At 49.1% G+C, this 17217-nt stretch overlaps 1 protein-coding gene across 1 annotated transcript in view; it reads left to right on the forward strand.

Annotated features, from left to right (window-relative positions):
- LOC143959390 (uncharacterized) overlaps window positions 1–17217 on the forward strand; it is a 79636-nt gene that overhangs the window by 60050 nt on the left and 2369 nt on the right. Inside the window, exons 14-19 of the mRNA XM_077468027.1 lie at window positions 2079–2159; window positions 4703–4783; window positions 7750–7830; window positions 11106–11186; window positions 13730–13810; window positions 16590–16670. Of these exons, the coding sequence (XP_077324153.1) occupies window positions 2079–2159; window positions 4703–4783; window positions 7750–7830; window positions 11106–11186; window positions 13730–13810; window positions 16590–16670 (486 nt within the window). The remainder of the gene's footprint in view (window positions 1–2078; window positions 2160–4702; window positions 4784–7749; window positions 7831–11105; window positions 11187–13729; window positions 13811–16589; window positions 16671–17217) is intronic.

Raw genomic sequence — 17217 nt, forward strand, 5'->3', positions numbered from 1 at the left:
AGTGTTATCTTCCCTCAACCAGGAGCTCCTTCTTCACACTTCTCCATTCCATAGCTCAGCAGGTCTATTCAGATCCTCATGTTGGTGTGTCCAATGGGTATTGGTGTAACTAGGGCCTTCATCAGGGCCCTGGTGCAAGAAACCATAAAGGGCTCCCCTGAGCCCTGTCCGGAATCCCCCCATGGTGGCTGAAAACATAAAGGGCCCCCCTGAGCCCTGGCCCAGACCCCCCGTGGTGGCTGAAACCATAAAGGGCCTCCCTGAGCCCTGACCGGGACCCCCCCATGGTGGCTGTACAGGGTACCAATAGCCCTGTGACCCCTGTACATACACCCCTCCTATCCAGGATTAGAGGGAGCTGCACTGGGGGCCCCCTGGAGCATGGGGCTGAGTTGTAATTGAGACCCCTGTGACCCCTGAACCATACACCCCTCCTATCCAGGATTAGAGGGGAGCCACACTAGGGGGCCCCCGGAGTATGGGGCTGAGTTGCAATTGAGACCCCTGTGACCCCTGTACATACACCCCTCCTATCCAGGATTAGAGGGCACTAGATAGAATCCTCCCTGGTTGGGCTGGAGAAAGGTTGCTTGTGAGCACATCACCAGAACTCTGAATCTTCTGACAGGACCCCTCTGACCACAGTTGCTGCGCTCCTCCTGGCTTCACTCTCGTGGTTGGCCGTTTCACATTCCAAATACATTATAAACAGGTCTCAATGTGGTTCCATTTCTTGGGTAGCTCAGCTTTGCTTGTATGTCTGTGCTGACTATCTCCCAAGTCCAAATGTGTCTGCTGTGTCTGGCCATATCTCTTCTTGCAGAGCCACCTGAGATGCTGGACAGATCCCTGGGCAATTCCTTGACCAATCTTGCCTTGTGTCTTGTTAGTCTTGAACCTAGAACCCTTTGCTCCTCCCATGAACTTCCTATTCCTACTTTTGCACTTCCTGTTTGCCAGATTATTGAGCTCTCTCCAGCGGAGATCTCCCTCTTGTCACTCGTGCTGATGTCCCTATCTTCCCTACTGCTCATTACTGACCTTTGGCTTGCTCCTCTTCTATGCTTCCCTATGATCCCAAACTGCAACCAATCATTACTGACCTTTGGCTTGTTTACCAATTACACTTCTGCTCACTCCCTACCTGCTTTATCTGCTTCTGGACCCCGGCTTGTTCCCCTCCTGGTGGGGCGATCCTGAGGAGCACAACCTGGTACTAAAATGCAGCAAAACCCATCCCCTCCATCAGAAGCTCTGGTGAACACCGGTTAGTGCTTAGAGTCCACACCACGGCTGAGCTTGCCTCATCTACCAGGCTGACCTGCTTATATACCTATCCTGCTGTTTGGTGGGAGCCTCTCTACTAATATCATTTGTACTGACGTCCACATCTTCACTACTGCTCATTACCGACCTTTGGCTTGCTCCTTGACTACACTTCCCTATGATCTCAATCTGCAACCGCTCATTACCAACCTTTGCCTTGTTTACCAACTACGCTTTTGCTTGATGCCTACCTGCTATATCTGCTATTGGCCCCAAGCTTGTTCCACTCTTGGCGGAGCAATCTTGAGGACCCGTAACATGGTACTAACATGCAACAAAACCCATCCCCACCATCAGGAGCTCTGGTGAACACCGGATATTGCTTAGAGTCTGCACCTCGGTTAAGCTTGCCTCATTTGCCAGGGTGACCTCGCCTTCAACTTGGGTCTCCTCCACCCTTAGTCCGTGCAGTGGTCCTCTTCCAGGACTGCAGCATAGCCCATCAAGCAGTAATTCTCCAGCACACACGGGGGTCCTCCAGAATATTCTTTATTGAACACGCCTGAAAACACAGGGTGACCCTCTGGTGTGCTTCAGCCTCTTAGGGCTTTAATTGATGAAGGCCTAAGAGGCTGAAACACGTCAGGAGGTTGTCCCGTGTTCTTGTGCATGTTCAATGAAGAAGATTTTGGAGGAGCTATGTGTGTGCTGGAGATTTGCTGTTTTGGCAAACGCAGACCTGAGCTCGGCAATGGAGATGTGAGAAGTTTGTATCCCACATGATGTTCATTATGGGTCATTTTCCTTCACAGCTTCCACCATATCCAGTACCTCCAGCACCTCCATCTCTCCATCGCCAACAACATCATCCCAGACTCCTGAAACCATCACAGGTACACCAATGTCTTCAGCTTTCTTACTGGTCTTCCACCATATTTCCTGAACCAGTGCCAGGGGGTCTAGGTATCCTAGAGGTGTCAGTAATACAATTCAGCCGTCTTTGGGGAAGTAGATTGGAGAACGTAAGAAGTCATTTAGAATTGCCAAACAAAAACCCAACGCGGCACAAAATGGCGCCCACACCTCTCTTATCGAGAATACACGCTTTTATTCTGGCGCCCGATGTGGGGGATATAAATCATTTCTTCTGAAGTCAGAACCGAGGTTTGGAGGACTTTTTACCTTTTATTGCCCGCTGAGGCTGACTCAAGAGCTGGAGGGCCTTCCATCTGGGGGATTCCATTGGGATCAAACTGGAGATGAAGGTTTAAGTCTCACAGAGATTTTATCTCCTTATTAGTGGAAGTCGTTTTATAATGTCTCAAGTCTCCTCTTTTGTCTCATAATCTGCTTCTTCTCATAGGATTGGGGTGGGCAATTAATTTTCCAATGGGGCCACGTGAGAAACTGGGAATATATGGAGGACAGAAATTTTAGGTTGAACTTAAATCTGCTGAAGGAAACTTCCCAGGTGTACGGGTGCACAGAACGAGACATGATATATAAAATACAAATCCATATCGGGAACCAACCCGTATGTAATATAGTGATCTAGCACCTCCTTGGGCCAAACATACACAGGGCCAGCAGAGCAGCCTGTCTATGGGAACCCCGTGATGGTTTTTATACTTTCCCTCTATTGTAATTCACTCCCCTGGAATGTGACATCACATCAAGTCAATGCCGACCAGTGCGGGCAAAGATTCCATCCCTTACCTGTTGGTTAGGAGAGTAGAACTGGACCTGGCAACATCATCACACATGCCCTCACCACCATCATATCCTTGTTGCTCACCTCCAATGGTCTACCTCAGTCATTTGTGGTGCGGCGTCACCCTTTCTTCATGGCTGAAGCCTTTTAGAAAGGGCGGAAGTGTGACCACCGTCCAAATGTGTCTGCTGTGTCTGGCCATGTCTCTTCTTGCAGAGTCACCTGAGATGCTGGGCAGCTCCTTGGACAATTCCTTGATCAATCTTGCCTTGTGTCTTGTTTGTCTTGAACCTTGAACCCTTTGCTCCTCCCATGAACTTCCTATTCTTACTTTTGCACTTATTGTTTGCCAGATTATTGAGCTCTCTCCAGTGGAGATCTGCCTCTTGTCAGTCGTGCGGACGTCCATATCTTCGCTACTGCTCATTACCGACCTTTGGCTTGCTCCTTGACTACGCTTCCCTATGATTTCCAACCTGCAACCAATCATTACTGACCTTTGGCTTGTTTACCAATTACACTTCTGCTCACTCTCTACCTGCTTTATCTGCTTCTGGGCCCTGGCTTGTTCCCCTCCTGGTGGTTCAATCCTGAGGACTGCAACCTGATACTAAGATGCAGCAAAACCCATCCCCTACATCAGAAGCTGTGGTGAACACCGGTTAGTGCTTAGAGTCCACACCACGGTTGAGCTTGCCTCATCTACCAGAGTGACCTGCTTATATACCTATCCTGCTGTTTGGTGGAAGCCTCTCTACTAATATAGCTACTAGTCTCCATGCCTGACCCTTGACCATGACACCAAAGCTTGCAAACACAGTCCATAACAAAAATGGTACACCATTCACCTTCTCATTGGGTCTCCTCCACCCTCAAACAGTGCGTGGAACGTCCCCCTCAATTCCTTGACCAATCTTGCCTTGTTTGTCTTGAACCCTTTGCTCCTCCCATGGGACTTCCTCTTTTAGCCATGCCTTTGCACTTCCTGTTTACAAGATAGATTTTTGAGCCCTTTCCAGCGGTGATCTCCCTGTTGTCACCCGTACTGACGTCCACATCTTCACTACTGCTCATTACCGACCTTTGGCTTGCTGCTCGACTACGCTTCCCTATGATCTCAACCTGCAACTGCTCCTTACCAACCTTGGCCTTGTTTACCAACTACGCTTTTGTTTGATGCCTACCTGCTATATCTGATATTTGCCCCAAGCTTGGTCCCCTCCTGGTGGAGCTATCCTGAGGACTGCATCATGGTAGTAACATGTAACAAAACCCATCCCCACCATCAGGAGCTCTGGTGAACACTGGTTAGTGCTTAGAGTCTGCTAATCGGTTGAGCTTGCCTCATTTGCCAGGGTGAACTCGCCTTCTACTTGGGTCTCCTCCACCCTTAGTCATGGAGTGGTCCTCTTCCAGGACTGCAGCATAGCCCATCAAGCAGTAAATCTCCAGCACACACGGGGCTCCTCCAGAATATTCTTTATTAAACACGCCTGAAAACAAAGGGTGACTCTTAGGGCTTTATTTGATGAAGGCTTTAAGAGGCTGAAACGCGTCAGGAGGTTGTCCCGTGTTCTTGTGCATGTTCAATGAAGAAGATTTTGGAGGAGCTATGTGTGTGCTGGAGATCTGCTGTTTTGGCAAACGCAGACCTGAGCTCGGCAATGGAGATGTGAAAAGTTTGTATCCTACATGATGTTCATTATGGGTCATTTTCCTTCACAGCTTCCACCATATCCAGTACCTCCAGCACCTCCATCTCTCCATCGCCAACAACATCATCCCAGACTCCTGAAACCGTCACAGGTACACCAATGTCTTCAGCTTTCTTACTGGTCTTCCACCATATTTCCTGAACCAGTGCCAGGGGGTCTAGGTATCCTAGAGGTGTCAGTAATACAATTCAGCCGTCTTTGGGGAAGTAGATCGGAGAACGTAAGAAGTCATTTAGAATTGCCAAATAAAATCCCAACACGGCACAAAATGGCGCCCACACCTCTCTTATCGAGCATACACGCTTTTATTCTGACGCCCGATGTGGGGGATATCAATCATTTCTACTGAAGTCAGAACCGAGGTTTGTATGTAGTATAGTGATCTAGCACCTCCTTGGGCCAAACATACACGGGGCCAGCAGAGCAGCCTGTCTATGGGAACCCCGTGATGGTTTTTATATATATTCCCTCTATTGTAATTCAATCCCCTGGAATGTGACATCACATCAAGTCAATGCCGACCAGTGCGGGCAAAGATTCCGTCCCTTACCTGTTGGGGTGGAGACTAGAGCTGGACCTGGCAACATCTTCACACATGCCCTCACCACCATCGTATCCTTGTTGCTCACCTCCAATGGTCTACCTCAGTCATTTGTGGTGCGGCGTCACACTTTCTTCATGGCTGAAGCCTTTTAGAAAGGGCAAAAGTGTGACCACCGCCATCTTAGTGACTGGCAGATCAATGAGGCCAGAAGCACAGCTATCGCTAACCTGTTGACTGCCCGCCCCGGTCCAGGGAACCCGCACTCCTCCCCCAGAGTCATAGAGTAGTGACAAACCCGCTGGGGGAGAAAATGACGCCACCGCCATCTCTTGTAGACACCTGATCTTCAAGACATTACGGTGAAGGTGCCTAGGCACGCACACACAGAGTGTTATCTTCCCTCAACCAGGAGCTTCTTCTTCACACTCCTTCGTTCTGTAGTTCAGCAGGTCTATTCAGATCCTCATGTTAGTGTAACTGGGGCCTTCATCAGGGCCCTGGTGCAAGAAACCATAAAGGGCTCCCCTGAGAACTGTCTGGGATCCCCCCATGATGGCTGGACAGGGGATCAATAGCCCTGTGACCCCTGTACATACCCATCCTCCTATCCTGGATTAGAGGGGAGCCACACCGGGGGCCCCCTGGTGTATCGGGCTGAGGTGTAATTGAGACCCCTGTACATACACCCCTCTATCCAGGATTAGAGGGCACTAGATAGATTCCTCCTTGGTTGGGCTGGAGAAAGGTTGCTTGTGAGCACATCACCAGAACTCTGGATCTTCTGACAGGACCCCTCTGACCACAGTTGCTGCGCTCCTCCTGGCTTCACTCTCGTGGTCGGCCGTTTCACATTCCAAATACATTATAAACAGGTCTCAATGTGATTCCATTTCTTGCATAGCTCAGCTTTGCTTGTATGTCTGTGCTGACTATCTCCCAAATCCAAATGTGTCTGCTGTGTCTGGCCATGTCTCTTCTTGCAGAGTCACCTGAGATGCTGGACAGATCCCTGGGCAATTCCTTGATCAATCTTGCCTTGTGTCTTGTTTGTCTTGAACCTTGAACCCTTTGCTCCTCCCATGAACTTCCTATTCCTACTTTTGCACTTCCTGTTTGCCAGATTATTGAGCTCTCTCCAGTGGAGAGCTCCCTCTTGTCACTTGTGCTGACGTCCCCATCTTCGCTACTGCTCATTACCGACCTTTGGCTTGCACCTCTTCTATGCTTCCCTATGATCCCAAACTGCAACCAATCGTTACCGACCTTTGGCTTGTTTACCAATTACACTTCTGCTCACTCCCTATTTGCTTTATCTGCTTCTGGACCCCGGATTGTTCCCCTCCTGGTGGGGCGATCCTGAGGACCACAACCTGGTACTAAAATGCAGCAAAACCCATCCCCTCCATCAGGAGCTCTGGTGAACACCGGTTAGTGCTTAGAGTCCACACTACGGTTGAGCTTGCCTCATCTACCAGAGTGACCTGCTTATATACCTATCCTGCTGTTTGGTGGAAGCCTCTCTACTAATATAGCATCTAGTCTCCATGCCTGACCCTTGACCATGACACCAAAGCTTACAAACAGTCCATAACAAAAATGGTACACCATTCACCTTCTCATTGGGTCTCCTCCACCCTCAAACAGTGTGTGGAACTTTCCTCAATTCCTTGACCAATCTTGCCTTGTGTCTTGCTTGTCTTGAACCCTTTGCTCCACCCATGAGACTTCCTATATAAGCCATGCCTTTGCACTTCCTGTTTGCAAGATAGATTATTGAGCTCTCTCCAGCGGAGATCTCCCTGTTGTCACCCGTACTGACGTCCACATCTTCACTACTGCTCGTTACCGACCTTTGGCTTGCTCCGCGACTACGCTTCCCTATGATCTCAACCTGCAACCGCTCCTTACCAACCTTTGGCTTGTTTACCAACTACGCTTTTGCTTGATGCCTACCTGCTATATCTGCTATTGGCCCCAAGCTTGGTCCCCTGCTGGTGGAGCTATCCTGAGGACCGCAACATGGTACTAACATGCAACAAAACCCATCCCCACCATCGGGAGCTCTGGTGAACATCGGTTAGTGCTTAGAGTCTGCCCCTTGGTTGAGCTTGCCTCATTTGCCAGGGTGATCTCGCCTTCTACTTGGGTCTCCTCCACCCTTAGTCGTGGAGTGGTCCTCTTCCAGGACTGCAGCATAGCCCATCAAGCAGTAAATCTCCAGCACACATGGGGTTCCTCCAGAATATTCTTTATTGAACACGCCTGAAAACACAGGGTGACCCTCTGCTGTGCTTCAGCCTCTTAGGGCTTTAATTGATGAAGGACTTAAGAGGTTGAAACACGTCAGCAGGTTGTCCCGTGTTCTTGTGCATGTTCAATGAAGAAGATTTTGGAGGAGCTATGTGTGTGCTGGAGATCTGCTGTTTTGGCAAACACAGACCTGAGATCGGCAATGGAGATGTGAGAAGTTTGTATCCCACATGATGTTCATTATGGGTCATTTTCCTTCACAGCTTCCACCATATCCAGTACCTCCAGCATCTCCAACTCTCCATCGCCAACAACATCATCCCAGACTCCTGAAACCATCACAGGTACACCAATGTCTTCAGCTTTCTTACTGGTCTTCCACCAAATTTCCTGAACCAGTGCCAGGGGGTCTAGGTATCCTAGAGGTGTCAGTAATACAATTCAGCCGTCTTTGGGGAAGTAGATCGGAGAACGTAAGAAGTCATTTAGAATTGCCAAACAAAAACCCAACGCGGCACAAAATGGCGCCCACACCTCTCTTATCGAGAATACACGCTTTTATTCTGGCGCCCGATGTGGGGAAAATAAATAATTTCTACTAAAGTCAGAACCGAGGTTTGGAGGGCTTTTCACCTTTTATTGCCCGCTGAGGCTGACTCAAGAGCTGGAGGGCCTTCCATCTGGGAGATTCCATTGGGATCAAACTGGAGATGAAGGTTTCAGTCTCACAGAGATTTTATCTCCTGATTAGTGGAAGTCGTTTTATAATGTCTCAAGTCTCCTCTTTTGTCTCATAATCTGCTTCTTCTCATAGGATTGGGGTGGGCAATTCATTTTCCAATGGGGCAACGTGAGAAACTGGGAATATATGGAGGGCCAAACTATTAGGCTGAACTTAAATCTGCTGAAGGAAACTTCCCAGGCATACGGGTGCACAGAACGAGACATGATATATAAAATACAAATCCATATCGGGAACCAACCCGTATGTAATATAGTGATCTAGAACCTCCTTGGGCCAAACATACACGGGGCCAGCAGAGCAGCCTGTCTATGGGAACCCCGTTATGGTTTTTATATTTTTCCTCTATTGTAATTCACTCCCCTGGAATGTGACATCACATCAAGTCAATGCCGACCAGTACGGGCAAAGATTCCGTCCCTTACCTGTTGGGGTGGAGACTAGAGCTGGACCTGGCAACATCTTCACACATGCCCTCACCACCATCATATCCTTGTTGCTCACCTCCAATGGTCTACCTCAGTCATTCGTGGTGCGGCGTCACACTTTCTTCATGGCTGAAGCATTTTAGAAAGGGCGGAAGTGTGACCACCGCCATCTTAGTGACTGGCGGACCAATGAGGCCAGAAGCACAGCTGTCGCTAACCTGTTGACTGCCCGACCCCGTTCAGGGAACCCGCACTCCTCCCCCAGAGTCATAGAGTAGTGACAAACCCGCTGGGGGAGAAAATGACGCCAAAGCCATCTCTTGTAGATCTTCAGGACATTACGGTGAAGGTGCCTAGGCACGCACACACAGAGTGTTATCTTCCCTCAACCAGGAGCTCCTTCTTCACACTTCTCCATTCCATAGCTCAGCAGGTCTATTCAGATCCTCATGTTGGTGTGTCCAATGGGTATTGGTGTAACTAGGGCCTTCATCAGGGCCCTGGTGCAAGAAACCATAAAGGGCTCCCCTGAGCCCTGTCCGGAATCCCCCCATGGTGGCTGAAAACATAAAGGGCCCCCCTGAGCCCTGGCCCAGACCCCCCGTGGTGGCTGAAACCATAAAGGGCCTCCCTGAGCCCTGACCGGGACCCCCCCATGGTGGCTGTACAGGGTACCAATAGCCCTGTGACCCCTGTACATACACCCCTCCTATCCAGGATTAGAGGGAGCTGCACTGGGGGCCCCCTGGAGCATGGGGCTGAGTTGTAATTGAGACCCCTGTGACCCCTGAACCATACACCCCTCCTATCCAGGATTAGAGGGGAGCCACACTAGGGGGCCCCCGGAGTATGGGGCTGAGTTGCAATTGAGACCCCTGTGACCCCTGTACATACACCCCTCCTATCCAGGATTAGAGGGCACTAGATAGAATCCTCCCTGGTTGGGCTGGAGAAAGGTTGCTTGTGAGCACATCACCAGAACTCTGAATCTTCTGACAGGACCCCTCTGACCACAGTTGCTGCGCTCCTCCTGGCTTCACTCTCGTGGTTGGCCGTTTCACATTCCAAATACATTATAAACAGGTCTCAATGTGGTTCCATTTCTTGGGTAGCTCAGCTTTGCTTGTATGTCTGTGCTGACTATCTCCCAAGTCCAAATGTGTCTGCTGTGTCTGGCCATATCTCTTCTTGCAGAGCCACCTGAGATGCTGGACAGATCCCTGGGCAATTCCTTGACCAATCTTGCCTTGTGTCTTGTTAGTCTTGAACCTAGAACCCTTTGCTCCTCCCATGAACTTCCTATTCCTACTTTTGCACTTCCTGTTTGCCAGATTATTGAGCTCTCTCCAGCGGAGATCTCCCTCTTGTCACTCGTGCTGATGTCCCTATCTTCCCTACTGCTCATTACTGACCTTTGGCTTGCTCCTCTTCTATGCTTCCCTATGATCCCAAACTGCAACCAATCATTACTGACCTTTGGCTTGTTTACCAATTACACTTCTGCTCACTCCCTACCTGCTTTATCTGCTTCTGGACCCCGGCTTGTTCCCCTCCTGGTGGGGCGATCCTGAGGAGCACAACCTGGTACTAAAATGCAGCAAAACCCATCCCCTCCATCAGAAGCTCTGGTGAACACCGGTTAGTGCTTAGAGTCCACACCACGGCTGAGCTTGCCTCATCTACCAGGCTGACCTGCTTATATACCTATCCTGCTGTTTGGTGGGAGCCTCTCTACTAATATCATTTGTACTGACGTCCACATCTTCACTACTGCTCATTACCGACCTTTGGCTTGCTCCTTGACTACACTTCCCTATGATCTCAATCTGCAACCGCTCATTACCAACCTTTGCCTTGTTTACCAACTACGCTTTTGCTTGATGCCTACCTGCTATATCTGCTATTGGCCCCAAGCTTGTTCCACTCTTGGCGGAGCAATCTTGAGGACCCGTAACATGGTACTAACATGCAACAAAACCCATCCCCACCATCAGGAGCTCTGGTGAACACCGGATATTGCTTAGAGTCTGCACCTCGGTTAAGCTTGCCTCATTTGCCAGGGTGACCTCGCCTTCAACTTGGGTCTCCTCCACCCTTAGTCCGTGCAGTGGTCCTCTTCCAGGACTGCAGCATAGCCCATCAAGCAGTAATTCTCCAGCACACACGGGGGTCCTCCAGAATATTCTTTATTGAACACGCCTGAAAACACAGGGTGACCCTCTGGTGTGCTTCAGCCTCTTAGGGCTTTAATTGATGAAGGCCTAAGAGGCTGAAACACGTCAGGAGGTTGTCCCGTGTTCTTGTGCATGTTCAATGAAGAAGATTTTGGAGGAGCTATGTGTGTGCTGGAGATTTGCTGTTTTGGCAAACGCAGACCTGAGCTCGGCAATGGAGATGTGAGAAGTTTGTATCCCACATGATGTTCATTATGGGTCATTTTCCTTCACAGCTTCCACCATATCCAGTACCTCCAGCACCTCCATCTCTCCATCGCCAACAACATCATCCCAGACTCCTGAAACCATCACAGGTACACCAATGTCTTCAGCTTTCTTACTGGTCTTCCACCATATTTCCTGAACCAGTGCCAGGGGGTCTAGGTATCCTAGAGGTGTCAGTAATACAATTCAGCCGTCTTTGGGGAAGTAGATTGGAGAACGTAAGAAGTCATTTAGAATTGCCAAACAAAAACCCAACGCGGCACAAAATGGCGCCCACACCTCTCTTATCGAGAATACACGCTTTTATTCTGGCGCCCGATGTGGGGGATATAAATCATTTCTTCTGAAGTCAGAACCGAGGTTTGGAGGACTTTTTACCTTTTATTGCCCGCTGAGGCTGACTCAAGAGCTGGAGGGCCTTCCATCTGGGGGATTCCATTGGGATCAAACTGGAGATGAAGGTTTAAGTCTCACAGAGATTTTATCTCCTTATTAGTGGAAGTCGTTTTATAATGTCTCAAGTCTCCTCTTTTGTCTCATAATCTGCTTCTTCTCATAGGATTGGGGTGGGCAATTAATTTTCCAATGGGGCCACGTGAGAAACTGGGAATATATGGAGGACAGAAATTTTAGGTTGAACTTAAATCTGCTGAAGGAAACTTCCCAGGTGTACGGGTGCACAGAACGAGACATGATATATAAAATACAAATCCATATCGGGAACCAACCCGTATGTAATATAGTGATCTAGCACCTCCTTGGGCCAAACATACACAGGGCCAGCAGAGCAGCCTGTCTATGGGAACCCCGTGATGGTTTTTATACTTTCCCTCTATTGTAATTCACTCCCCTGGAATGTGACATCACATCAAGTCAATGCCGACCAGTGCGGGCAAAGATTCCATCCCTTACCTGTTGGTTAGGAGAGTAGAACTGGACCTGGCAACATCATCACACATGCCCTCACCACCATCATATCCTTGTTGCTCACCTCCAATGGTCTACCTCAGTCATTTGTGGTGCGGCGTCACCCTTTCTTCATGGCTGAAGCCTTTTAGAAAGGGCGGAAGTGTGACCACCGTCCAAATGTGTCTGCTGTGTCTGGCCATGTCTCTTCTTGCAGAGTCACCTGAGATGCTGGGCAGCTCCTTGGACAATTCCTTGATCAATCTTGCCTTGTGTCTTGTTTGTCTTGAACCTTGAACCCTTTGCTCCTCCCATGAACTTCCTATTCTTACTTTTGCACTTATTGTTTGCCAGATTATTGAGCTCTCTCCAGTGGAGATCTGCCTCTTGTCAGTCGTGCGGACGTCCATATCTTCGCTACTGCTCATTACCGACCTTTGGCTTGCTCCTTGACTACGCTTCCCTATGATTTCCAACCTGCAACCAATCATTACTGACCTTTGGCTTGTTTACCAATTACACTTCTGCTCACTCTCTACCTGCTTTATCTGCTTCTGGGCCCTGGCTTGTTCCCCTCCTGGTGGTTCAATCCTGAGGACTGCAACCTGATACTAAGATGCAGCAAAACCCATCCCCTACATCAGAAGCTGTGGTGAACACCGGTTAGTGCTTAGAGTCCACACCACGGTTGAGCTTGCCTCATCTACCAGAGTGACCTGCTTATATACCTATCCTGCTGTTTGGTGGAAGCCTCTCTACTAATATAGCTACTAGTCTCCATGCCTGACCCTTGACCATGACACCAAAGCTTGCAAACACAGTCCATAACAAAAATGGTACACCATTCACCTTCTCATTGGGTCTCCTCCACCCTCAAACAGTGCGTGGAACGTCCCCCTCAATTCCTTGACCAATCTTGCCTTGTTTGTCTTGAACCCTTTGCTCCTCCCATGGGACTTCCTCTTTTAGCCATGCCTTTGCACTTCCTGTTTACAAGATAGATTTTTGAGCCCTTTCCAGCGGTGATCTCCCTGTTGTCACCCGTACTGACGTCCACATCTTCACTACTGCTCATTACCGACCTTTGGCTTGCTGCTCGACTACGCTTCCCTATGATCTCAACCTGCAACTGCTCCTTACCAACCTTGGCCTTGTTTACCAACTACGCTTTTGTTTGATGCCTACCTGCTATATCTGATATTTGCCCCAAGCTTGGTCCCCTCCTGGTGGAGCTATCCTGAGGACTGCATCATGGTAGTAACATGTAACAAAACCCATCCCCACCATCAGGAGCTCTGGTGAACACTGGTTAGTGCTTAGAGTCTGCTAATCGGTTGAGCTTGCCTCATTTGCCAGGGTGAACTCGCCTTCTACTTGGGTCTCCTCCACCCTTAGTCATGGAGTGGTCCTCTTCCAGGACTGCAGCATAGCCCATCAAGCAGTAAATCTCCAGCACACACGGGGCTCCTCCAGAATATTCTTTATTAAACACGCCTGAAAACAAAGGGTGACTCTTAGGGCTTTATTTGATGAAGGCTTTAAGAGGCTGAAACGCGTCAGGAGGTTGTCCCGTGTTCTTGTGCATGTTCAATGAAGAAGATTTTGGAGGAGCTATGTGTGTGCTGGAGATCTGCTGTTTTGGCAAACGCAGACCTGAGCTCGGCAATGGAGATGTGAAAAGTTTGTATCCTACATGATGTTCATTATGGGTCATTTTCCTTCACAGATTCCACCATATCCAGTACCTCCAGCACCTCCATCTCTCCATCGCCAACAACATCATCCCAGACTCCTGAAACCGTCACAGGTACACCAATGTCTTCAGCTTTCTTACTGGTCTTCCACCATATTTCCTGAACCAGTGCCAGGGGGTCTAGGTATCCTAGAGGTGTCAGTAATACAATTCAGCCGTCTTTGGGGAAGTAGATCGGAGAACGTAAGAAGTCATTTAGAATTGCCAAACAAAAACCCAACGCGGCACAAAATGGCGCCCACACCTCTCTTATCGAGCATACACGCTTTTATTCTGACGCCCGATGTGGGGGATATCAATCATTTCTACTGAAGTCAGAACCGAGGTTTGGAGGACTTTTCACCTTTTATTGCCCGCTGAGGCTGACTCAAGAGCTGGAGGGCCTTCCATCTGGAAGATTCCATTGGGATCAAACTGGAGATGAAGGTTTCAGTCTCACAGAGATTTTATCTCCTTATTAGTGGAAGTCGTTTTATAATGTCTCAAGTCTCCTCTTTTGTCTCATAATCTGCTTCTTCTCATAGGATTGGGGTGGGCAATTCATTTTCCAATGGGGGCACATGATAAACTGGGAATATATGGAGGGCCAAACTATAAACCATAAAGGGCTGCCTCTGAACCCTGGCTGAGACCCCCCATGGTGGCTGAAAACATAAAGGGCCCCCCTGAGCCCTGGCCGGGACCCCCCCATGGTGGCAGTACAGGGGACCAATAGCCCTGTGACCCCTGTACATACACCCCTCCTATCCCGGATTAGAGGGGAGCCGCACTGGGGGCCTCCTGGAGCATGGGGCTGAGTTGTAATTGAGACCCCTGAACATACACCCCTCCTATCCAGGATTAGAGGGAGCTGCACTGGGGGCCCCCTGGAGTATGGGGCTGAGTTGTAATTGAGATCCCTGTGACCCCTGAACATACACCCCTCCTATTCAGGATTAGAGGGAGCCGCACTGGGGCCCCCTGGAGTATAGGGCTGAGTTGTAATTGAGACCCCTCTACATACACCCTCCTATCCAGGATTAGAGGGCACTAGATAGATTCCTCCCTGGTTGGGCTGGAGAAAGGTTGCTTGTGAGCACATCACCAGAACTCTGGATCTTCTGACAGGACCCCTCTGACCACAGTTGCTGCGCTTCTCCTGGCTTCACTCTCGTGGTCGGCCGTTTCACATTCCAAATACATTATAAACAGGTCTCAATGTGGTTCCATTTCTTGGGTAGCTCAGCTTTGCTTGTATGTCTGTGCTGACTATCTCCCAAGTCCAAATGTGTCTGCTGTGTCTGGCCATATCTCTTCTTGCAGAGCCACCTGAGATGCTGGACAGATCCCTGGACAATTCCTTGACCAATCTTGCCTTGTGTCTTGTTTGTCTTGAACCTTAAACCCTTTGCTCCTCCCATGAACTTCCTATTCCTACTTTTGCACTTCCTGTTTGCCAGATTATTGAGCTCTCTCCAGCGGAGATCTCCCTCTTGTCACTCGTGCGGACGTCCCTATCTTCCCTACTGCTCATTACCGACCTTTGGCTTGCTCATATTCTATGCTTCCCTATGATCCCAAACTGCAACCAATCGTTGCCGAACTTTGACTTGTTAACCAACTACACTTCTGCTCACTCCCTACCTGCTTTTTCTGCTTCTGGACCCCGACTTGCTCCCCTCCTGGTGGGGCAATCCTGAGGACCGCAACCTGATACTAAGATGCAGCAAAACCTATCCCCACCATCAGGTGCTCTGGTGAACACTGGTTAGTGCTTAGAGTTCAAACTACGGTTGAGCTTGCCTCATCTACCAGAGTGACCTGCTTGTATACCTATCCTGCTGTTTGGTGGAAGCCTCTCTACTAATATAGCTACTGGTCTCCATGCCTGACCCTTGACCATGACACCAAAGCTTGCAAACACAGTCCATAAGAAAAACAGTACACCATTCACCTTCTCATTGGGTCTCCTCCACCCTCAAACAGTGTGTGGAACTTCCTTAATTCCTTGACCAATCTTGCCTTGTGTCTTGCTTGTCTTGAACCCTTTGCTCCTCCCATGGGACTTCCTATTTTAGCCATGCTTTTGCACTTCCTGTTTGCAAGATATATTTTTAAGCTCTCTCCAGTGGAGATCTCCCTGTTGTCACCCGTACTGACGTCCACATCTTCACTACTGCTCATTACCGACCTTTGGCTTGCTCCTCGACTACGCTTCCCTATGATCTCAACCTGCAACCGCTCCTTACCAACCTTTGCCTTGTTTACCAACTACGCTTTTGCTTGATGCCTACCTGCTATATCTGCTATTGGCCCCAAGCTTGGTCCCCTGCTGGTGGAGCTATCCTGAGGACCGCAACATGGTACTAACATGCAACAAAACCCATCCCCACCATCAGGAGCTCTGGTGAACACCGGTTAGTGCTTAGAGTCTGCACCTTGGTTGAGCTTGCCTCATTTGCCAGGGTGAACTCGCCTTCTACTTGGGTCTCCTCCACCCTTAGTCGTGGAGTGGTCCTCTTCCAGGACTGCAGCATAGCCCATCAAGCAGTAAATCTCCAGCACACACGGGGCTCCTCCAAAATCTTCTTTATTGAACACGCCCGAAAACACAGGGTGACCCTCTGGTGTGCTTCAGCCTCTTAGGGCTTTAATTGATGAAGGCCTTAAGAGGTTGAAACGCGTCAGGAGGTTGTCCCGTGTTCTTGTGCATGTTCAATGAAGAAGATTTTGGAGGAGCTATGTGTGTGCTGGAGATCTGCTGTTTTGGCAAACACAGACCTGAGATCGGCAATGGAGATGTGAGAAGTTTGTATCCCACATGATGTTCATTATGGGTCATTTTCCTTCACAGCTTCCACCATATCCAGTACCTCCAGCACCTCCATCTCTCCATCGCCAACAACATCATCCCAGACTCCTGAAACCATCACAGGTACACCAATGTCTTCAGCTTTCTTACTGGTCTTCCACCATATTTCCTGAACCAGTGCCAGGGGGTCTAGGCATCCTAGAGGTGTCAGTAATACAATTCAGCCGTCTTTGGGGAAGTAGATCGGAGAACGTAAGAAGTCATTTAGAATTGTCAAACAAAAACCCAACGAGGCACAAAATGGCGTCCACACCTCTCTTATCGAGCATACACGCTTTTATTCTGACGCCCGATGTGGGGGATATCAATCATTTCTACTAAAGTCAGAACCGAGGTTTGGAGGGCTTTTCACCTTTTATTGCCCGCTGAGGCTGACTCAAGAGCTGGAGGGCCTTCCATCTGGGAGATTCCATTGGGATCAAACTGGAGATGAAGGTTTCAGTCTCACAGAGATTTTATCTCCTTATTAGCGGAAGTCGTTTTATAATGTCTCAAGTCTCCTCTTTTGTCTCATAATCTGCTTCTTCTCATAGGATTGGGGTGGGCAATTCATTTTCCAATGGGGGCACATGATAAACTGGGAATATATGGAGGGCCAAACTATAAACCA

This window comes from Lithobates pipiens, unplaced genomic scaffold (assembly GCF_037356315.1).
Source record: "Lithobates pipiens isolate NorthernLeopardFrog02 unplaced genomic scaffold, aLitPip1_a1.2 Scaffold_73, whole genome shotgun sequence".
Classification (NCBI taxonomy): domain Eukaryota; kingdom Metazoa; phylum Chordata; class Amphibia; order Anura; family Ranidae; genus Lithobates; species Lithobates pipiens.